The 22,677-nt window shown below is 47.8% G+C and overlaps 1 protein-coding gene across 7 annotated transcripts in view; it reads left to right on the top strand.

Moving 5' to 3' along the window:
- CELF2 (CUGBP Elav-like family member 2) overlaps window positions 1-22,677 on the top strand; it is a 308,512-nt gene that overhangs the window by 223,919 nt on the left and 61,916 nt on the right. For all 7 annotated transcript variants that reach the window (XM_047065058.1, XM_047065059.1, XM_047065057.1 and 4 more), the window contains exons 4-6: window positions 3,404-3,452; window positions 11,840-11,974; window positions 20,200-20,279. In XM_047065058.1, the coding sequence (XP_046921014.1) occupies window positions 3,404-3,452; window positions 11,840-11,974; window positions 20,200-20,279 (264 nt within the window). The remainder of the gene's footprint in view (window positions 1-3,403; window positions 3,453-11,839; window positions 11,975-20,199; window positions 20,280-22,677) is intronic.

The raw sequence follows: 22,677 nt of genomic DNA on the forward strand, positions 1-22,677 counted from the left end.
GGCAGGAAAGCGAGAGTCAAGTCTTAGAGTAATGCCTGTCATAAAGCTACATGAAGTGGCCTGGTTGGGGGGGGGGGGGTGCGCGCAGACTTGACAGGTTATTACAGCGGCTTCGGTGGGCAGGGCCTGTAGTCCTTCATCGTAGTCTCGTAAGTCCAGGCCCCACGTTGGACGTTTTGTGGAGAAGCGGTGTGATCTGGGGGAATCGGCTCTGGATTAAGAAGAGACAGCTTAGGTTGTTTGATCGCAAAAATTGTGTCCTTAGTGAAGTCCTTATTCCCTTCAGACCGATAAATGGAGAGCATTGGACTGAATGCTCCCTGGGCCTCTTACCGCCTTAGAGTAGAAGGCTTTCTTGCAGAATGAAAGCTTCCAGAACTCCCGCACTTCAGAGGTCGGTCTCACCGCCTGCAGCGCTCCGTCTGGGCTCCTGTTCTCAGGTTGACCACCGTTTATTCTTCTTCATACGTGTCCGTACCAAACATCGTGATGGATCGTAAGCTTGCTGCGGGCAGAAGGCCATTCGTTCGCGTTTGTGTCCATACGTGGTGACGGCACACATACCCCTCTCCTTGCCTTGACCTGTGACTCTCCTGAGTCTTCTCTGCACTTTCACCTGTACGTCTTTGCTGTCTGGGGAAGACGGACTCCACCTCCCCACCTCTGGCCCTGACTCCACGGAGCTTTTTATATTCCCACCCACCCTGGTGGCTCATCTTGAGAAAGCCACGTACATTTCTCCTGTCTCCTGCTTCTGTCCCCCCGTCACGCCCCCGCCGCCCACAGTGTGGCATTCTGGCCCCACCGCCCCACAAAAACTGCTTTGGAGAAATTTCCAGAATATCTTATTGTCGAATCCAGAAGGATCCTGGGGCGTTTTCATCGTCGCGGCTAGAAGTGCCTTGTTCTTCAAGCTCTCCCATGAGGCCCTGCCTCTGACCGCCCTCTGCCCTGTCCCTCTTAGATTCCTCTTTCTTGCTATTCTCTGTGGTGCTCTCCTGGGCTCTTGGCTCTTTCCACTTAAATCCCCTCCTGGACAGTTCCATGCATGCCTGTGGCTCCCGCTGCGGGGAGCACCCCCCAGAGCTGTCGCTGCAGCCTGAAAACTACTCCTGCAACTGCTCTCCAGCCCCAGTCACGTTGCGTGGGGCGTGTCCAGACCTGGGCTCATCAGTCTCCCCCCAAATTGCTTTCTCCTGTTTCTTCTACTGGGGCCCTGATCCCACAATGGCGGTCTCTCCCCCTCACCCCCACAACCAGCCAGTTGCCTCTGAGGTTTAGGCCTTCGGCAGTTTCACACGGACGTTTGCAGTAGCCTCTTAGCTGTCTCCCTCCATATTAGCCAGAAAGGACTTTTCTAGAATTCAGATTTGACCTTGTGGCCCTTGCTACTCGAATCTTCTGTGCCTGACTTGACTGTTAGACACAACTTCTGTTCCTTAGCCTGCAGGATCGTCTGAGACCCGGGCGCCCGCTGCGTCCACAGCTCCCCTGGTGTCCTTCCCCCCACGTGTGCTGGCCTTCTTGCCAGGGACAGCTGTGTTCCTTCTCACCACTGGGCCTGGCCCAGGACACTCTGTCGTTCGGATACCGTTTCTCCCTGTCCTGCCAGCAAGTCCAGCCTGGCCTTTAGGACTCGAACCACTTGCCCCCTTTGCTAAGAAGCCTTCGCCTTGCTGCCCGGGCAGAAGGAGGTGCCTGCTCCGCCCGGGCCCTGCCGCACCCTGTCCTCGTGTCTGCCATGGCACTTGACGTGCTCGAGGGGCTGTTTACAGGTCAGCCCCCCCCCCCAAATACACAGTGAGCCCCCGAAGCGTCAGAGCTTCTTCACTTGGCCTTGTTCCCCAGCTCTTCGCCCAGAGCCTGGCACACATTGGGAGCTTCACATGCCGCTCAGGGACTCGGACCGTCTTCCCCAGGCATCACCTATAGGGGAGAGCCCACACTCCTAGCCCAGCCCGGGGCTTTGCACCGTTCACTTCTGCCTGCTTTTTGAGGGACGTGTTCCAGGCTTTTCCAAAAAAGACTGGTCTGCTTCCTGACCCCCAAACATCCCGCTCTCTTCCTGGTCTCTCCTTCACAAATTGAATATGTTAATGGAGTGGAGACCCGAGTAGACCCCACACGTCAGGGTCTACGTTCAGGGAGTAAGAGCGCCTTGCCTTTTAGAATAAACGGAGCAGCTCTGCATTATGTAGCCTCTTGTCCCCTGATAGCACTCCCTCATCCCTCTTGTGAAGACCCTGGCAGGCGTCAGCTGCACGTGGGCCAGCCTGCCTGATGATAATTGCCCGTCATTTAAGGGCCAGAGCCAAGTACCATTCCCCTCTCCTTTAAATTAGATAAAACCCAGGGCTGTGGCTTGCAAGTGATGGAAGTCCACTGGGCGAGTTAAAGGTTCGGAGAGAACGGGACCCATTATAATGAGAGCATTTGCACGGCCAGTGATTCCATTGACACTGTGGCTCCGAGGTTCCTTGGGGTATGCTGAAATACGAAGCCAGAGGACCTTTGAAAGTGGTTGGAGGAATTTATTTTAATTGGAAATGGTGGTAGCGTTCTTGCGCTTGGAGTGAACTCTACGGACCACGCACGGGGGTGAGACGGGCTTTGTGTAAAGAGCCACAGAGGAGCTCAGGACCTTGGCCCCACGATGTCTCTCTCGGGTTCCTTCCGCTCCTGCACGCCTACAGAGGGGACAGGATCGTGAGATCCGTGCCTCCCGCCCTCCCTCCCCAGTTCCCTTCTCCTCCTTCCTTTCCTGGGTCCGCATTCCTATTTCATACTCTGTATTTAATAAAAATTACATAATGGTGCCTAAGTCAATCTAGATGAGAGGCCTTCAAATGACAATGAGATCTAGGGAAAATCCATCAGAATGGCCCCAGGAAAAACGAAGACAGTCTTGTGTTTAGATTTGTAAGAGTTACAAAGTAACTATAGATCATTTTTCTCAGCAGGTCCCGTGCCCTCTTAACTAAGCCCTTCACGTGCGTTTCCTTGTTTCATACTCAGCGTTCACAGATAAGGAAACTGAGGCTCAGAGAAGTTGAGACACTTGCCCAAGATCAGTGGTGATGATGATTGGCAGAGCGAGAATTACCTATAAGATACAGGCGGAAACTCTTTACCAAATGGCAAACCAGGTGTAAACTCCAGTCTGACTGCAAAGCCCAACCTTTTAAATACTGTGCCGTGATGCCCAGTGACTCCAAAGAGTCCTGTTCCTGAATGTAACTGCAGGCTTGCCTCCTAACGGCGCTGCTGTTCATGGAGAGAGATCCTGTTTTTGTTTCTGTGTCCTCATGACAGTATCTGTGCTCAAGTTGAACAGCGTGGGATTTCTGAGGCCGTTCATACACTTGTTCAATCTGCCTTTACTTTCTCACTTTTGTATTTTTAGATGCATCATCCCATTCAGATGAAACCTGCCGATAGTGAAAAGTCAAACGGTAGGTGGTGACCAACTGTCTCTTTTAATACTGTCTGTTTCTTTCAATTAAGAAGTCAGGTGGGGGAGGGAGGCGGCGACCCCACTTGCTTCGGCTCTGGGAGGGGAGGGGAGAGCTGCTGCAGGGAACTTGCCCTGCGGGTGTCTTAGCTGGAGAACCGCGGGAGCCGCTCCCCTGCCTCAGTTCACCTCTGGTGTCAAGATCTGTGAAGACGTTACAAGAAGTGGTTTTCGGGGTCCCTCCGTTTGAGGCTTGCTTCGTGTGGTGGCTCTGTGGCCTTTGCATCTTGTTGATCTCCTGGCACAGAGCAACCCAGGACACCCGATGGGGAGGAGGGACCTCACAGTGTGTGGAGCAGATGAGTTGGAAAGGGCTCACCCGCTGAGGATCGGCCGGCTGTCTCTTTTCTCCCTCTGGCGTGTTCCTCAATGGCACTCTTTTCTCTCAGTTGTACCGATGCATTTGCATCCGAATTCATTCAGAATTCAGTGGGCTGATTAAATAAACGGATGCTCGGTACTAAAATATGCATGTGATGAGGTCCGGGAAGTAATTGAGATTTAGCTCTCCGACACAGGGGAGGGCTGATAGCCACATTTCGCTCTCATAAGTTTCTGCTTCCGTTTACACCCGCCTCTGTCCCGGTTTTGTTCTTTGACTTTCCTGAAGTGTATGTTGAAGGAACCCTCTACCTTCTCAGACCTGGGCGCAGCTCCGCCCCACAAGACTGACACAATCATCACTGTTTGCCTCCACGAGCAGGTCTGCACCTCATTAATTAGTAATCAGGGCAGAAGCCGTGCGCTTGGAGAGCTGCATATCTGCAAATGTAAATGATGATTGGGGTCTAAGGCTCTCCTCAAGGTACTTGGGGGTTTTTTTGATTTTTTTGGGGGGGGTTTTTTTTTTGGCTGATTGTAGTGCATCCCATTTTCTGCCTTCTTCACAGATGAGGTAGGAAGTTTTGAAGAAAAGGCCAGGTGGGAGCGTGGCGTTAGTAGCACCCAGTTTGTCTGTAAGGGAGTAGGCTTCTGCGCCCTGCCCACTGCCTTCTCACCTGCTGCACCCCTGCCCCAGGGTCTCTTCCCATCCCCTACCCCTACTACCTTAACCACGAACACGGCATCCAGCTTCAGAGGGTCTGAAGTCCCCCGGGACCTCAGGCAGGTCTCTTGGGTCCTTTATTCAGCAGTTACTCATTGGTGACCGCTGTGCACCAGGGGCGTTGCCAGGGGCTGGGGCTGCTGCAGTGAATCTGAAGACGACGGCTACGGAGACACTGACCTGACCCTTGGAACTTCCCGACACCTTCAGTCTGCTGATCCGGTGGTCACTTAAAGACCGAACTTTAATCTCCTCGTTCATGAAATGGGAATAAATGTAGCTGCCTCGTGTAGGTTGGTTTTTTTTTTTTTAGATTCATATAGGATCTTCACAACAGTGCTTTGCAAAGGATAGAGCACCACTTCTATAAAATGCAGATTATCGTTATGACCCAGATTTTTCCACGGCCTCAGAGAGCTCTGCACTGGGAGTGTCTACAGGAAGGAGGCCAGGTACCCATGCCGGTTCCTGAGCCTTTTTGCTCCAGAAGTACCCACTTACTGTCTGGTCTGTTCTATTCCTCGTGGAGAGAGGACTCATGTATTTGGGATGAACGCTGCCCGTGAAGGTCATCTTGGAGCTTCTGGCCACCTAGAGATGCTCTCTTTCCTTTGGACTCCTAATTCTCTCAACTGTGTCAGGACAAGGGCCACGGAGGAACGTTTGTCTTATTTCTGAACCTTAAGTCGCGGTTGTTAAAACAAGATGAATTGGAGAATTGAACTGGAAATATTTGACCTGAAATACCCAAGTAGTGGGACCACGAAAAGGTTTCTTCTTTAGCATTTGCTGCTGTGTGGGCACAGACCTGACTTAGAGAATCCATCCCGTAGGCTGGCCACCTGGAGGTCTCCAGAGTGTTGGTCGCCCTTGTTTCCAGTGGCAGCTCCGGACACTGAGGGTGATCTTTGCTCTGGGTCTAGAACCACAGCAACAGAGTGGATGTGCCATTGGCGAGCCCAGCAGGGCACGACCTCAGGTGCCAAGCAGGATTAGACACCGTTTTACTAAGATGAGAGCATCCCTAAAAATGCCATTGTCCAAGAAGCAACTCAGGGTGGCAGTTAAAAGCTCTCTGGGGGAGTCCAGACTTGACCCCTGACCCTGCATACATTAGCTGTGTCCGTGGGCATGTCCCGTGACCTCAGCCGACCCCGTATCTCCAGCTGTAAGAGGAGGCTACCGTGGTCTGCAGTCTGAACACTTCCTGTGTGGCCCACCTTACAGGGTTGTTCAAGGAGCACATACGTTAACATCTACAAAGAACTTAGCATAATACCTGCCAAGGTATTCACTCTGTCGTCGGCGCACTTGTGGCCTCCCGAGGCAGCCGGTTTAGTGCGTTCTGAGCAGCAGAGGCCGGCACTTCCAGCCTTGGGTTTTCATACCAAAGCACAGATCTGTATACACAAGGGAAAATTCACTCCCACATACCTTCTCGTTGGGCCAGCTCCTCCTCTGCTTTGTAGATTGACCTTCATTTTCTGAGTTCTCAGGAAAAAAAAAAGTCAAAAAATATAAGTGGACTGAAGCAGCTCCTTTTAAATCATGTGTCTTTATGGAGGTGCAAAGTCTGTGCCTCACCTTGCATGGACTGAACCGGCTTCAGGGTTCTCCTTGGATCTGATTGAGGAGTCAGGAGAAATATATCATTTTCGGAAACAAGTGATAAAAGCCACAAGCCCTTTCTGATTGCACATGGCAGTTTTGACAGGTAAGCATAGTTTCCAAAGCTCCTAGAGCACAAAGATTTCTTTGGCTCAGATGCTCTCAGTAGTTGTGAAAGAAGAATAACGAGGTCTAATTGCACCTTTATTGAGTTTGCTGACATTTATGGATTGCACAAAGGACTCATCACAGTTAGACGGTTACCGTCTTCATTATCAGTATGTTCGGCTTTCGGAAACTTTGTATTTGCTCAGCAAGAAAGGGCTGCTAATCACAGATTAATTAGTGATGGACAAATGAATTCCAGAAAGCAATCACTCTTTGAAGCCTTTGTCCATCTAGAGATTCTGACAAAGGGAACTGCCATGGTGAGCCCAGAAATGTTAGGCTGCTCATAGATCTGCCCTGCCCTGCCCTTCGGTATTTTGCCGACCAAACGGGCTTTCCAAATCTCCAGGCTTCCTATAGCCTGCCCTCTTAATTGGCTCTGATTTAAGCTGCAGCCTCTAGCACATTTCTGCAAACTCACAGCATTATACTTCTGCCCTGGTGTTTCTAACTGTGCCAGGTGTCAAAAAAAAAAAAAAAAATCCATTCCGGATCAGCAGTAAAATATTGGGGCCTTTAAGAAGAACACACGCATTGAATAAATACCCTGATTTCCACAGAATCCAAGTTGTCTTGTTTTTCCATTGCATCCGGTTGAGTCATGGCAGGGGAAGAGGCTTGAGGAGGTGTGGATTCCAGGTCACAGCTTACCCTGGCACAGACACAGTTACTTACAGTCTTTCATTCTGTCTACCTTGAGAGGGCTGCTTTTCCAGCTCTCTTTGCGATGCAGAAGAAGGTACCAGCTGCGCACAATTCAAAAGTAAGTGCAGTTGCGAGATCTGAAGTTTGTCTAGCAGTAAGTGCTAAGAAAAGCGTAGAGGTTGCTTTGGTTCTGTGCTGGGGGTCTCAGCGACCAACGAGCGTTCACTCTTCTGTCATGCTCCTGGTTGAGAGGGGTTTGTTTTGTTTTGTTTCTTTCTTTTTTCACTCTGTGGACAGAGCATAAATTTATTCTGCTTTAACCTTAACTCCAACCTCCCAACTTGTCAGGGGTCCTTAAACCTCACATCCAGAAATGCGACGTCAGCCCTTTCTCTTTTCTCAAGGCCTCCGAAAACCCCTGGTGTCCCTGTGTCAAGTTCAGAGCTCGCAGGGTCAAGATAACTAAATGTTGTCTGGGAGGTGCAGGCCCGCAAGCCTCCAGTGAAAATGGGATTCACAGGGTGTTCCCATCCGGTCACTCTCTGACTCACTGGAAGAGGAAGAAATAATTTTGAAATTCAAAGCAGAGAGACTCACGGATTTGGAGGCAGTAATTAAATGCCATATGTTAGCACTAACACATTGAAAAGTTGTTAATTAATTCAGGCCGCCCTGAATCCAGGTGTGACTTTGACAGATTATACACCGGGGTGTTAGCGCAGACTTACAATTAGGGATTTTTTTTTAAATGAAAGTTTCTATTCCCCAAACTGAAAAATCCCCCCTTAAAAACTTAAAATATTAACCCTCTCTCCTACCACCGGAGGAGAACTTGCAACGGTTGCCGGTATGGAACACCTTTTCGGCTCTGTGGTTGTTAGTGATGGCACTTACCCCACACCTGCACAGAGTTCTCTACACAAAGTATCTGCCTTTACTCATTCATGGGTTATCCTGAAGGAAAGTAGACTTTCCTCCTGGAAGGCAGAGACCTTTCCTTTTCATTCTTTTTTTTTTTTTTTTTAATTTCCGTAAGGCACTTAACACAATGCTATAAACACAGTAGGTATATTTCAGCAATCTGCATTCCCGGGGATAGAACACAGACACTGACTGCCTAGGAGTACTGACGAAAAGCCCCACCAAGAAAGTCATCAGAAATTGATGAAAAAAGTTAAGTGAAATGGTAACATAATTATGTTTATGTAAAATGGTGACAGAGCTGTTTAGGGGTCCTCCGAGTGGGAATCCCAAGAATGAGTCTTACAAATAAATTTCCACTGGGAAAACTTGAAGGAGGTTAAAGCTGGCACTGGGTAGTTATCCCCATTCGCCACTAAAGCACAGGGAGCCCTCTGCTAGAAACCACAGAGGACTTCCGCTAACACGACTGTGAACATCCGGCTTCTCTGACGCGGCGCATGCGCAGGAGGAAATCCGCTTTTTGGAAAGCCTGTGGATCGTGTAGGTTTCCACTTTATTTCCTCAGCGGCTGCTCGTTACTGGAGAAAGAGTTTGCCTCCGTCACCCTGCCCACATTTGGCCTGTCATGATGCCTGGGAAGCCGGGGCTTGTTGACTGGTGATTTCCAGCAGTTCGTACTCTTCATCTTGGGTTAAAAATTATTTTTTAGGTTAGTCACGAGTTGCCCGTTTAGTGGGCTCCGGCATCACCCCGAAGCTCAAAACCGGCAACATGCGTCAGCTGCGTACCACCGTGATAGGTTTACCAGTGAAACCAGGGACTCACTGGGGATTTGTCATTGGCTTTTGTTGGAAAGAACTAAAGCTGGATTCTTCAGGATAAGAAGAAATTCGACAGGATTTGTTTTTTGAGTTTTTTTTTTTTTTTTTTTTTTTTTTTTAACTCTCAAGAAGCTATCAGCCAGGGGCGCCTGGGTGGCGCAGTCGGTTAAGCGTCCGACTTCAGCCAGGTCACGATCTCGCGGTCCGTGAGTTCGAGCCCCGCGTCAGGCTCTGGGCTGATGGCTCAGAGCCTGGAGCCTGTTTCCGATTCTGTGTCTCCCTCTCTCTCTGCCCCTCCCCCGTTCATGCTCTGTCTCTCTCTGTCCCAAAAATAAATAAACATTGAAAAAAATTTAAAAAAAAAAAAAAAAAGAAGCTATCAGCCATAGCTTCCTCAAGTAGGAGTCCCAGAGATGGGGGGGGGGGGGGGGGGGGAGGTTAAGGCTGCGACTGGAAGAGTTTCCCACTGCCTGCTCCGCCAGGCTTCAGTCCGGTCCTGCCCATCGCGGGGATGCCTCGTTCCCTTGGGGCCACCGTGTACTCCTGGTCACCCTGGTGTTGGTGAGCACGGATGCTTAACTCACTTGCACCGCTTCCCAGTACCGCACTGGTGGCTCACCTGCTCCGACGGGAGAGAGAAGAGCTTCTGAGGCGTGAAATCGTTCATCTGCAGGAGGGAAGTCAGTGACGCCATTGCCCACGTCCACCTTGCTGAGGCTCAACGCAGGCAGCGGCCGTGGACCGAGTTTTCCTTCCCTCATACCTTGAGCCGCCCTGCAGAAGCCGCCGGAATTGCTGCCCCCATCCTTCCGCCAGGCTCTCCCCAGGCTTTTTAAAGTCCACCTTAAATGCCACGTTCTCCGCCCGTCAAACCTTTCTCGAGCTCTTGGCGCACGCTCCGCAGCTCGCAGCCCCGTGGCATCGTGGTCTCCGCTGGCGTCCCTCGGAGCCCTTGTTTTCCTGCCGGGTCTCAGGAGCTGCCAAGTGCAGAGGGTGGCTGGCAGGTGGGATCCTGGGCTCTGGCGTTCTCCTGGCCCAAACACGCAGCTGGGCCGCCTTCTCTCTGTTACCGAGGAGAGACAGCGAGGAAAGAGAAGACTTTAAACCTCATTCTGTGGGTGACAAGACTGAGGTCCACAGGAGTCCACTCGCTCCCTCCCCAAGGTCACGCATCAGCGTAACGGCAGCGCTGGGACCAGGCGAGTCTCCCGCCCCCGCCCCACGCTCCTCTGGAGGCCACCTCACCCTCCTCTGCTCTCGTAGGGAAGGGCTGGGAGTAGGGCATCAGGTGCGGCCCCGGGCAGGTTCCTTCACTGCCCCGCTTCAGAGCCAACTAGAACCACGTCTTTCGCGTCTTCCTTCCGGTCTGGACTCTGTGGGGAGAGCATTTAGCTGCCTCCCTGAGGCCCCTCGGAGCTGCTCCGTCCAATATAGTGTCACATGTGGCTTTTTAAAATTAGATTAAAATTAAGTCACAGTAACAGTTCAGTTCCGCAGTCACGCTAGCCAGGTTCCAGGTGCTCACATGGCTTTAGCTACTGCAGCAGACATCCGAGACGGAGCGGTTCCCTTCCTGGCGGGTCCTCCCAGGCTGTCTGCTCCTGAGCAAACCTCCCCCTGTGTCACGATGCTCCAGCATCACCAGCGGCTCTCTCCCAGCTACCCGGGCGCCCCGGGCCGGCTTGACTCAGGCACCAAAAGCACCTGGCCCTGGAAATTCTATAACACGGTCTTGTCGGTTAGGTGGGAATGAGACACTGACTCTCCAGGGAAAGAATAACCGAGAGATAAAAGCCAGTTAGATGGCAGTGATGAGGTTATGGTACAGCTACGACAGCAAGGGTTCCTACACAGGGATGGGTAGCAGGGTCCCTCCCGAAGCCAGGACTGCCTCTCAGGTGCTGGTGCAGCTGGTTGTCCTTTGTTTAAATTTCAAGAAATGGGTTAAAATGCAACATGGGAAATAAAACTCCCCATGGGCATCTAGGGTGGGTTTTTTGTTTTGTTTTGTTTTGTTTTGTTTTCATTGTAAAATGGAGGCAGGGGAATGTTTGGTTTTTTTGTTTTTTGTTTTTTGTCTTTTCTCTTTCCTAAAGAGGACTGCAAACACTGTCCTGAAATCAGTTATAATTGTGCCTTTGAGGCTAAACGTAGGCCAGTTATCCTGAGCACAAGCTTGTAGATTTTGAGGAAAATCTCCCAGGTCATCAGAGGTAAACCTTCCCTAGTCTGTACCTCCTGGCAGGTTCCACGATGGAATTGGTGTCTTGTTGTCATGATACCCAAAATGTATTTTTGCTCAGCAAGGGTCCTGCCTCTGGGTGTGTAGAACAGTATTATTCCCTCCTTGTTCTTTTTTGTTACGGGTTCCCGATGGGGTCATCCTGGTGCGATCCTCAGGTAGCCCCAGTCCCATTCTTTCCTTGGAATTGCCGTCCTCTTCACTTGCAAACCCTGTGTCGTCCTGGTTGAGCTGCGCAGCCAGTGCAACGGACAGACGGACGGACAGACAGCCATGGAAGGTCTTCCCTGGCTCTCCAGAGAGATGAGCATCTCTCTCATCTCTTCTTACTGTCTGGATACGTGGATCCAAAGCTATTTGAAGTTGGGGGAGAAGGTTTTCCCCACTGAATGCTTTATTAAAAGTTCTGTTTCCTATCCCACTCCCTCTGTTCCTTTCTTTCCCTGACCTTTTTCTTTCTCTGCCATTCTTCAAGTTAAAAGAATATCTACAAAAAAAAAAAATGTTTTTAACCTGTATTCTAAAGTATCTCTATGGAATGGTAGTATTTTAGCAACTCCACGGAGCTTGAACAAATTAGGGAAAACCGAGTTTCCAAACAGGGCTGGGAAGAGAGGACCTCACAGTGTTCCGTGTCCTCTGAAGATGTCACGTTGGTAAGAACATGCGCCAGAAAGAGGCAGTGTTCAGGAAGGGAGAGTAGAGGCAGGACGGGGTGGGGTGGAGAAGGAAGGCAGCCTGGAAGTCGAAAGAGCTGGCCTTCGGCCCACGCTGGGTCTCACATGGCTGGGACCCGGTTTGATGTGGTAGTGAAGCCGTGATGACAAGAAACGGGATAAAATGGCCTTTGCTCATTCATTATTTTTATCTCCTAGCCGTGGAAGACCGAAAATTGTTCATAGGAATGGTTTCGAAGAAATGTAATGAGAATGATATCAGGGTGATGTTTTCTCCATTTGGCCAGATAGAAGAATGCCGGATTCTCCGGGGACCCGACGGGCTGAGTCGAGGTGAGTGTGCTGTCTGCAAAGTCTCTTCCCTCAAGTGCTAATTGGAACTCTGTGTCACCATCAAGGTAGATGTAGCCACCGCACACAGCAAGAGGTCACCCTGTAATGTGTCCCGTGTGATCAAGTTGTCCAACCTGAACTTTTCACCGTAGTCGAAGTGATCACCTTGTATTTCTCAGGTCGACAAGGTCTCGATGCCAACTTATTAGCTCAGGCTGTCCCGGCCAGCCCGGAGGCCGACAGGCTGTCCTGTCGTTCACATCCCTTTCCATCTCACACTGAAGTAGATGTCGGCGGGTGAGGGAGAGATGGGGAGGAGGAGAGAGAATATTTGTTGTTTTCATCCGAGTCTCCAGCTTTCTGCCCATGCCCGAGAGAAATGGGGAGGGGACAGGCCGCTTGACGGCGATAGAAACCGAGGAGAAACATCGGTGGTCCCCCGTAGCACAGAGCAGGTAGGGACTCAGAATAACTGGGCCTGTCCTGGGGTCTCAGGCTTTGATTTCAAAGAGCAGAACTCCTGGAGGCCTGAGAGCAGGAAGTCCATGAAGTGGCAGAGATGACGCGGTCCCGGAGATGGCAAAGGTTCCTCTTTGTCACCATGACGGAACCGGCCGCCGTGGCTTCGAGCATTGATGCAAACCAGTGTTTTTGCCAGCAGCCATCCACGGCAGCTGGAGCTAACTGTTTTCTTTCCATGTTTGCCTCCCCTCGGACAGCGCCACACAGACCCTTCCCTCCACCGCTCGCAAGCGCTCCAGCATTCACCCTCATCTGACCGTGTTTCCCGAGACAGCCCAGGAGGCCTGAGTCAGAGTGTATCTGTAAAACATATCCTCCAGTTCTTCTAAGAGCTCCGTATGTTTGCAGTACAAAGAGCATTTCATTCTCTTAATGTGCTTATCGATACAGTTTCCGTGGGGCTAATTAGAAACTTCTTTTCATTCCTGGTCTCAGGTTCTGGGACAGCACTGCCATCTCGAGCCACATGCCGAAAGCAAAGGTTGGCCCTTGAGTCCCAAAGCACTAATTTCCACCCATCTCCCTCATTTTAGCTAAATTCAGCACCATGTGAGGAAGAACATTGGTTCTTTTGACTTAGAGACGTGACACTTCCCGGTGTCAGCTGCGGGAACCGCAGGCGCAGAGAACCGGAGTTTTCCGCCCATGTCCACCTCCAGAGCCCCACAAGGAGGTAGTCTAGGGGGACAGGAGGAGGAAGCCACGAGCCTGCGGTCCCTGTACTTTCCTCCGAAGGTGGCTTGGGAATGACGGCCGGAGCGTTCCCTGATCGCTCCGAAGGTTGTCACTCGCCGCACGGAAAACGCGTGCCGCTCTGAAAGCTGAACAGGACCCGCACAGATGCGGTGCCTGGGGCTGAGCCATAGCATAGCACCCACGCTGTCGCCGGCGGCACCCACAGCCGCGCCCCGTGCCAGCGACCGCACAGCCTCCGGCGCGAGGGGACGCGGGGGGACCTCGGTCCCGGGGCCCTCTGTGCCACCGCAGCACACGGACTCCGTGAGAGCTTCCAGTCACGTCGGATCATCTGATTGTGCTGCAGCCGTGATAGATTCGTGCCCACTCAGGCGGGCCAGCCGGGGGGAGAGGCCCCGGGGACCGGCGGTGCGGTCTAGACAGAATAAAGTAGGGAGGCAACGCGAGATCGCATTTTCGTGGTCCTTTCCCGCTGCCCTTGTAGCAGTCAGAGCCACCGTCCCCGCCTGTTCTTATTCACCGTCACACTTCCATGTTGGCAGCTTTTCATGCACCGAGGCATGCAGCGCGGGGAAGGAACAGAAAGGCAGGCCCCTGAGGAAATCCTAGTGACATTTATAGTGGCTTAAAGGTCAGTGACCCCCGACGTCCAGTCCCAGGACTTCTGACATGAACTGTAACCAGAGTCAGTTCGTTTCCCTGTCTCCGCCCCTCAGTCTCCCCCTTTGCAGATGGCAGCAGTCACAACACGCGCCCCGCTCACCTCCTCTGGCGTCGCTAGCTCCCCGGTGTGGCAGATGTCCTGTATAAGCGGACGATCCCCAGGGCCTAGCGACACCGTGACCGCTGCTCTCCCTGTGCCCGAGGGGGCGCGCTACGCGCTCTCTGTGTCCGGCCAGCGCAGACCGTAATGAAGAGCGCTGTGCCTGCGGTGTGTAGAGCTCCTTCAGCGTCCGGGAGGGATTTCTGCAGATAAGATTTTAAAGCAGCCCCAGCTTTCGCAGGAAAGAGGAGGACGCGGTACTCGACAAGAGCGCTTGGCTCATTTGATCTGCCGTGTGGTTGATGAGCCAGCACTGGAAACCCGGAGCAGCTGATTTCTAAGACAGGTTATGGGAGCAGCCTCATCCGTATTTTATGCGGATGCCGGCCCGGTGTGAAGAGTCAGATGCTCCTCCCTGCCCTTTTTCTTCTTCTTCTCCTTCTTCTTCTTCTTAACAGAAAAGTAATTTCTGGTGAACTGATGAGGATTCCCTGTGGCAAAAAGGAAAATACTCATTTATAACCGTTTGTTCTGAAATACAAAGGCAGACAGTGGTAGGTTTTTCAATTAGCGAGACCCGGGGACTCCTGGGTACAGGGGACTGCTCCTGAATCAGTGTATTTGTTAAAAGAACAATTCTCTTTCGTGCTACTATTTTGCTTTCATTAAAGAATTGCAGTTTTCAATCAAATATTAATAAGCGTCTCCCGTTAGCGGCTCTGCAGAGAAAGGGTGCTCAGCGTTTCTGTTCTCAAGGCCTGTTGCCGGCTCGGCCATTAAAGATGTAAATAAATACATAAATAAGTGAAAGGGAAAGCTTGGCTGCTCTGAAAAGCACCTTCTAATACTAAACCGAGTATTGAACTAGTCAGTAAAAAAGTTTTCAAATCCAACCATCCGATCATCAGGGAGAGGGACAGAAAAGTGGTTCACCTTTCTGGCTTTGCCTTTGCCCTTGCCCAGTTCGGCTACGGGAACGCAGACAAGAGAGGCAGTTAGTGAGTGGCGCTAGCTCCCCTGCGGGTGTCTCCTGTCATCTCTCCTCTGCTACTTCAGTAGTTTCTGCCCCTCCCCGCAGGCTATGAAGTGGAAGCTTCTCCGCCCCACTGATTCGGAGTAGCGGGTTGCCAGGACCCACGGCTCTGCTATACTTAGAATCACCATCTTTAAAACAAAACTCCTCATCTCCATGTTGGCAAGAAGGGCTATTTACAGAGTCCCATCAGTACTCCCCAGCGGCCAGATTTGTGCCATGTCCCCCCCCCCCCCCCAGGAATTGTCATCACTGTCCACGGACCGCAGCCATCATCTGCCAGGCACACTGAGACCAGCACTCAGCAGATGTCAGGAGTCTGACTCTCTTGACGCAGTATGCCCGCATCTAAGTGCGCGTTTTCCCCTTTTGGGGGGCAGTGACCCGTTCTGCCATCTCTTCTAATTTGGAAAACCTGGTTTGGGCTGCGTTCAGGCCCCTTCACAACACTCTGATCCCTCTGCAGCGGCAGGCCAACCCCCAGGCTTGCCGTGTGAACCTTGTTTGAGAAAGCGAGCAGGAGGCCATGGAGTCCATGCGTGGGAAGTCACATGGGGTGTTTGCTCTCAGAAGCAAAGCTCACGTCATCCAAGCCAGTGCAGTTAGTTGTCAGCGTCCCCTTAGCATGTTGATTTCCTAAAATACACATGTTCTCACTTACCCATAATCCCACAGTCAGAATGGACTATTTGGGTACAGTCTACAGGGTTTTCTGCACCATGGCAACGATTATCTGTAACTCGGAGACAATGAAAGAGTTTATTTCATTTTTCTTTCCCATAAAGTATAGTCAAATCTTCACTGCCATTTAAGGTAACTTTCTGCTTGTTTAAGAATATTCCAGCTGTGTTTATGGTGTTCCAACATTCTCCTGCCAAAACCCTTGACAAATGAATTGGCAATATTTTCGGGGATGTTGGCGAGCACAGACTGGTTGTAGCCATTAAATCCTCATTTGTTTCTGTTATATCTGATCAGAATATTAGGATCGGGCTTTTGACTTTAAAAACATGTACACAGAGCAGAATCCATTTTGATCATGACGTTGTAGGCTTGCCCACAAAGTAGTATCTAAACATATGTGGAAACTCGTATCAAATGCCCCTGGGTTATTAACTGCATTCTGTCATCTTATTCTGAATACAATCTTCAAATCTCATCTCGGGTGAAACTTTGTAAACTCTTAAGTCCTACTCTGCCCTCAGCCTCAGGTGCCATAAACGAGCGATCTCTCCATGCCAATTTTAAATAAACTAACCCAACATCAGGGACAGTGCATTGGAGTGTTAGTTTTGATGCTCTCTTATTATACTGGTAGCATATGTTTTAATAAATCGTGCCACTGCTAAGAAGATACAGCAAGGAAAATTGGCTGCATTGAGAACTTTCTTCGGGAATTTATAAACAAGTTTTCCATGGGCTGAAAGCTCCTTCATGCTGCACAAGTTATTTTAAATTACGCTTCCCTCAGTTGAAACATAGCCGGCTGCTGCTTCTCTTGCACAGAAGCAGCAGAAAAGCAGGAGGCCCTGGCATTGTATGTGCCTTAAAAGTGCCCGTTCTCTCTCTTTCTGCAGACCAAGAATTCATCAAGTTCTCTCCAAATTCTCTTGCAGCTGAGAGAAAAGGTAGAACACCTGAGTGAAGACAGCTTTTCAGTTGAGATGACAAGTGTAATAGATGTGTTCCAGAATCTTCTCTGTGACAGGGCCACGTGATTTCCTTAGATCCTGTCTGTAGGAGGAAATTACTTGGAGAAACCTTTCCCCAGTCAATCATTTATCTGTTTTAGCAGCAAGAAGGCAAAACCTCACCGAACAGGGAGGAGTTCAGCTCCTTTCATTTCTGTTAGCAATCTGTGACATTCTGAAAGTGGAGAGCATAAATAATTGTAAGGTAAATTACAGGTTGGCCACATTTAAGGAGGGAATTTTTCTTTTCCTCTCCCCCCCCCCCCCCGCTATTATGTTTTTGGAGAGGCTTTAAGACAATCATATACAGGCTATCTTACCTAACAACAACAAAAACCCTTCATTTCCTTGGTACCTGTGTCTTTTTCTCTGTTGTAGTGTTTCCTGCATTTTGGTCAGTAGCCAGAGAACTTACTACTGAGACAGTACATCCAGTAATCTAGAACAGAGGAGGGCTGGCCCTGTAAGGTCAGAGCAGTTAATTCTGTCAAGACCCAGTGGGCTCCATTGTACCCCAAATCTTGTTTTTCATAAAAAGGGGCCAGGTGACCTAAGTTACTTTTGTCCAGTGGAAAGCCAGTCCTTTGGCTTGTAGAAGAAGCTAGCAGCCAGTCTTGATGCAAGGAGCTTATATGACCCTATATTCTTGAAAAGCCACGGATCTGAGGCCTAATCCTAAAGCCATGTAGAAAAGAAAAATTAAAATCCAGCCATAGGACTAATACAGCCTCCTGTTTTAACAGAAGCCACAAAGGTTCACAAGCTACCAAACCATGAAACATTCAGTCCTGAAGTTGTGGAACTTCATCCAGAATGGCATAGAGAGGGGAATTTTCGACATGTGCTCTCACTTTATAAACGACAGTAATTGTCTCTCCTAAGTAATTGAACACAGCACACGGTACCAAAGTTGACAGAGCCCCTGAGGAGATGGGTTCTCTCTTACTGCACCACTGCCAATAGAGTAAAAAGGTTAAAGAAGTCATCAGATTTGTCAGATCATTTTTCTGGATGCAGTAAGGGTTGTATAATTAGAAGCATCAGTCGAGCTTTTAATTGCAGGTTTCAGAAAGGAAAGAGCAATGGTTCGAGTTTATAGAGATGGAATTTTATCGTTCTATTGCTAATCCTTCTGAGACCAGCTAATTGCTATTTCTTTCTCACTAAGTTACTTTAAAAAGTTTTACTTGTTCTGAAATTGTGGTAAATGCATCAACTGTGCCTTATTGATTTCTGTTGACATTTTACATGTGTTTTTTTTTTTTTTATGCATTCTTAACCTCCATTTGGAAACTGTCAGTTTGGCACATGTTCCTGGATAATAAGAGCAAACGAAGTGAATGACACAATCTCCATGACTGTTAAAGGCAGAGTTAGCCCAGGCTCCACACGATGTCCAAGATCTCTCCATTAGATTAATTGCATTTGCCCCCATTGTAGTCTCAAGAAATGGAAAAAGAAAATTCTTAGTGTTACTTCTTTCTGTTAATGATGTCGGTGATATTCACGATGTTCTTGAAAAAGGGTATTATTTTGAGGTGGATGGTAAATTTGGGGCTAATTGTAGAGCTGAGTTGGAATACAGAAGCCAAGTAGAGGTGGTATCCTATGTCCCACACTCTTACCCACATCTTCTAGACGCCTTAGAGAAGGCTCCAGATAGCTTTACTGATGACAGAAGCTACAGCCAGTGGAGGTGCAGACAGTGTGCTTCAGTAGTGAGTTTCACTAGCTGCTATAATGTCAGAGAAGTATATGAAACAGCTCGGCATTCATAGCAAGCTAGACTTCAGGCTTCATAAGGCCAGCTGGACCGGGAGGTGAATGAGAGATGAATCTCCCACGTACTAAGAGTTTTGTTGTATTAAAAATTACAGCATGATGCAAAAAAAAAAATGCATTGACTTATTTTCATGACTGGATGTTTTTGTGCTTTGGGGAAAATGGACAGGTGTTGCTTTCTCTTATTGCTGTTTGATTAAAAGGTGCTAATGCAGTATTGACTTGATAATCTCACCAGGTACACATGCAGAGCAAACGAAGAAAATCTATTTGATGGCTCAGAAATTGACTTACATAAACCAAACAGTCCGCTGGCTGTTTGGATGCGGAACAACCTATTTGGCTTACTGGCCACAGGGCAAGAGCCAGAATCCCACTTCCTGCGCATTCACTCCGAAATGACAACAGGCTTCAGCCACTCAGTGTTTAGATCTGCCTCATTTGGAAATCTTTTAAGTAGTAATAATAATAATGTTTTGAAGAAATTGAGTGGAACACTAAATTATTCTCTGATACCTAAGTTCAAACTGTGCAAAGCTAAAGAAGCTGAAAATCAATGCACTTTTAAAGTCATTAGAGATCATAAGTGAAATAAGTCTGCACTGCTTTAGCTAAGCTTTTAGTGTGCTGTGCTATTATTATGAAATCAGCCTGAATCTGCATTAATTTCACAGTCTTTTTCTCGAAGAAGCCCAAGGGTGCATGATGAATAAAATGTAAATTTCAGAAGGCCGTGTTTTTATTGGTGAAAAGGGCAATGAGCCATGTAGTTGGAGCAGTGACCTGCATGGTGGCCAGCACTTGTACAAGGAGCAGGCAATATAGATCCTGGTTATTTTCCAGCATGAGAGATAAAGAGCCACGGAAAGTTGAATGGGTCTCCCAGGAAGCATTCAGAGAACTGTACATTGTCTTGTGTACGTGAGACGTTAGGCCAGATCTCTGATGCATCTCTGAAATCACAACTTGGAAAAGTCATAAAGATTTTATACAACTCAGAAACCCAATGCAGATAAAGGTTTGCCTTATATGCACTGTTGAATACACTCAGAGTAATAGAGCATTTGTTTTTGTTCGTAATCAATAATTACAAGTTTGTGCAGGATGTGGTGTATTTCTTTGCATTTAAATAGCATCAATGTATATGTATACATATATATGTTTTAACAACCCAGAAGAGATTAGATATATTTGCTCACATTTCGAGCTCTTGGAATTTATTTGCTAATTTGCCCTTGGTGTGAGGATTTTATTATTTGCTGCTTAAAAATCAACGCTAAAATTTGAAATCCAAAGCCCAAATGTGTGGATGCCCTAAGTAAAGATAATCAGCCAAGGAGAAAATGTAAAATAGCAACTTTTTATTTTAGAAAATGCAAACTAGATCTTGCTAATTTCAACACCCCCCCCGCCCCCCGTGGCTAAAAAAAAAAAAAGAAAGAAAGAAAGAAAAAAAGGAAAAATAAAAGTACCTAACTACTTTCCCCTCATCTCCATTTTAAAAAAGAAACTAGTCAATAAATAAATCTTTCTGCTTCGGTCAGATTAGCAAGTCCGCACTGTGAGTAAAAAGCCAACTAAGATAAAGCCAAGAGAGAAGTTGTTGATTTTTATGTACTACTGAGAACAGTGTCGTCCTGTGGCAGTTCTCGTAGACTGTGTTGGTTTAACAAGCGTCCAACCCTTTTGTCTTGTTGTTTTTTGTCTTTCCTGCTCCCTGTCCCCTTGTTCCCCACAGGCTGTGCGTTTGTCACATTTTCTACAAGGGCAATGGCACAGAATGCAATCAAAGCCATGCATCAGTCTCAGACCATGGAGGTACTGTATCATCTGCCCTTTCTTTGTTTTCTTTGTGCAAATGATGGGGAATGATAAAGCAGCTCTCTCCTGCGCGGATTGTTCACGTGACAATCACGGATTGACACTTGCACTATCTCTTCATTCATTCATATTCATCCTCTCTCTCTCTCTCTCTCTCTCTCGCTCTCGCTCTCGCTTTCTCTCATCCTCTCTCGCTCTCTTCTCTCTCTCTCTGAATTTTTCCCCTAATGACTTGAAATGCATTTAGTAAAACCTTCCACTTGCTGTACATTATTTTTTGAGCCTTTTATTGCAGTGGCCCAGGCCCTGCAACGTAGTGTCACGATGCAATTGAAACCAAGAATCATTCTCGATCTGTAAAGGATCGAATCTGTTCCTGGTCCAGGGTTGGTATGGAGTAAACCTTAACAGCCCTCACTCCAAATTGCAGCCTGCCCTGTGTCCATCACAGGGTTCTTTTTTTTTTTTTTTTTTCCTCTCTCTCTTTTTTTTCTTTTTTCTTTTTTTAAATACGGGGTCAAGTTCTCTTCAGTCCAACAGAATTGTGCTTTTGCATCAAGAATGTTGGGAGAAAACTAATACTTCTCCTACATTGTTTAACCAGTGAAAATATTAACGTTTGAGAATTCCTTGAAAAACGAGATTTGTCTTTTTACTAAAAAATGTGCAGTAAAAGAAACATAAAGGCTCAAATTTGGTCTCCTAATGAGAGATAGTGGCTTTGGGGGAAGATAAACACGCTGATGCGGGTGTTCACCCACAAACGTAGAGAGACGGCTCTGTCTAGCCTGTGATTTGAGTCTGGCCTTTCAGAACTTTGCACAAAAGCATTCCAAGAGTGATATGCTGTTACTTACTCGGTATTGTCTGATAGAACCATTTGGGAATGCATGTTCTGCCGTACTTGTATACCGTGCCTCTGTGTATGGGTGATCTGTTCCAGAGGTGGCCCTGTGGCGTTACCTGAAGTTACGTTTTCATCTTCCGAAAAGCAGAATATTTTCGATTTGATTTAATGTGCAAAAATTTCTTTATGGATTGTTTGCGCTTCTTTTTTACCTCCATTTTTGGGGGAGGGGTTATTTTTTATTTGTTTGTTTTGTTCGTTTTTTGCAATGCTGCATCTCCCAAAGCATGCTGGGAGCTAAGTGATCATTCTGCGTCATGTTTTGTGGGCAACTTTTTTTATAGTGAGCCGAAAGGTGGGTGGACAAGGGGGGCAAGAGTGTGCATGGCCTTGTCATTAAGTGTTCACTGTACTTTTCTGAGTTTTGATATCAGCATTGCAAAGCCTATTGTCTTTTTCGAGCTTCATTTTGACTTTGATATTCCTAACATATTTTATATAATCACTGTGTTTTCCTTTCAGTGCAATGCATTTTTAAGATACTCACACCCCCCTACCTGAAGGCAAGCTCAGGTGAAAATCGGCCACAATAGGAGATAATTAGCAGGACTTTGAAATTCCTAGGGATGCAGTCTTGTACGACACGCAGTCACAGGTTGATGCTGTGTTTGTCCCCCACTTTCTCTTCGGCTGTTCCATTATTGGGGATCAGTCTGAATCCCAGCTACATTTCAGTTTGGAGAGAAAAATGAAAGTACCATTAGGGAAAAAAAAAAAAAAGTCTTCACCTGTATTTATTATCTTCCATACATGTGCTTCATTCATAATTATTTTATTTCCTGTAACTTAGTGATTTGTACCTTAGATGATTTTTTAACCTACATTCTTTCAGCTCTAACCCAAGTGCCTTCATCTGGGCCCCTGAGTACAGCTACAGAGGATGCTGGTCTGTGTTCTCCTGTGTTCCTACAGGGAGAAAGTTCGGGAACGTAGCTCAGACCTGGGTATGAACCCGAACTAAGGAAGAATAGGCTCAGAATTAAAAGAATCTGCTATGGAGAATGGGGCATATTCTTTCTAAGAAATCCTTGATCCTTTGGTTATTAACGTCTCTATTACAATTTAAAATCAAATTTGGTACATTTGTTTTTCATTCTGAACACCCATGCTCAAACAGAGGGGCCTCAGACATTTAAATGTCTTGTTGAATTGAAAAATACTGAAATAGAAGATTATATATTATGCAGTCACATTATAGTTGTCCAACTGAAGTTCATCAGGGGTTTTTTTTGTTTGTTTGTTTGTTTTTTTTTTTAAACTAATTTTGTTATTTTCAGGACTCTGGCTCACATCTTTAACCAAGATGTGTGATCTAAGAAATTTGAATTCAAAATGATTTGAATGTTAAGGTTTAAACGAACATGTTCTTAAGAATAATTAATTTTTATATCGTACCTTCTATTTTTCCACTTTCCTCCGATCTATGCCCAGCCCATTTTTCCTTTTTATGGCTTAAACAAGTTCTTTTGGGCCTAATTTTTTGCTTTT

Source organism: Lynx rufus, unplaced genomic scaffold, assembly GCF_022079265.1.
Source record: "Lynx rufus isolate CCGP_SWC_20201006 ecotype Redwood Valley unplaced genomic scaffold, mLynRuf1.p SCAF_7, whole genome shotgun sequence".
Taxonomy (NCBI): Eukaryota; Metazoa; Chordata; class Mammalia; order Carnivora; family Felidae; genus Lynx; species Lynx rufus.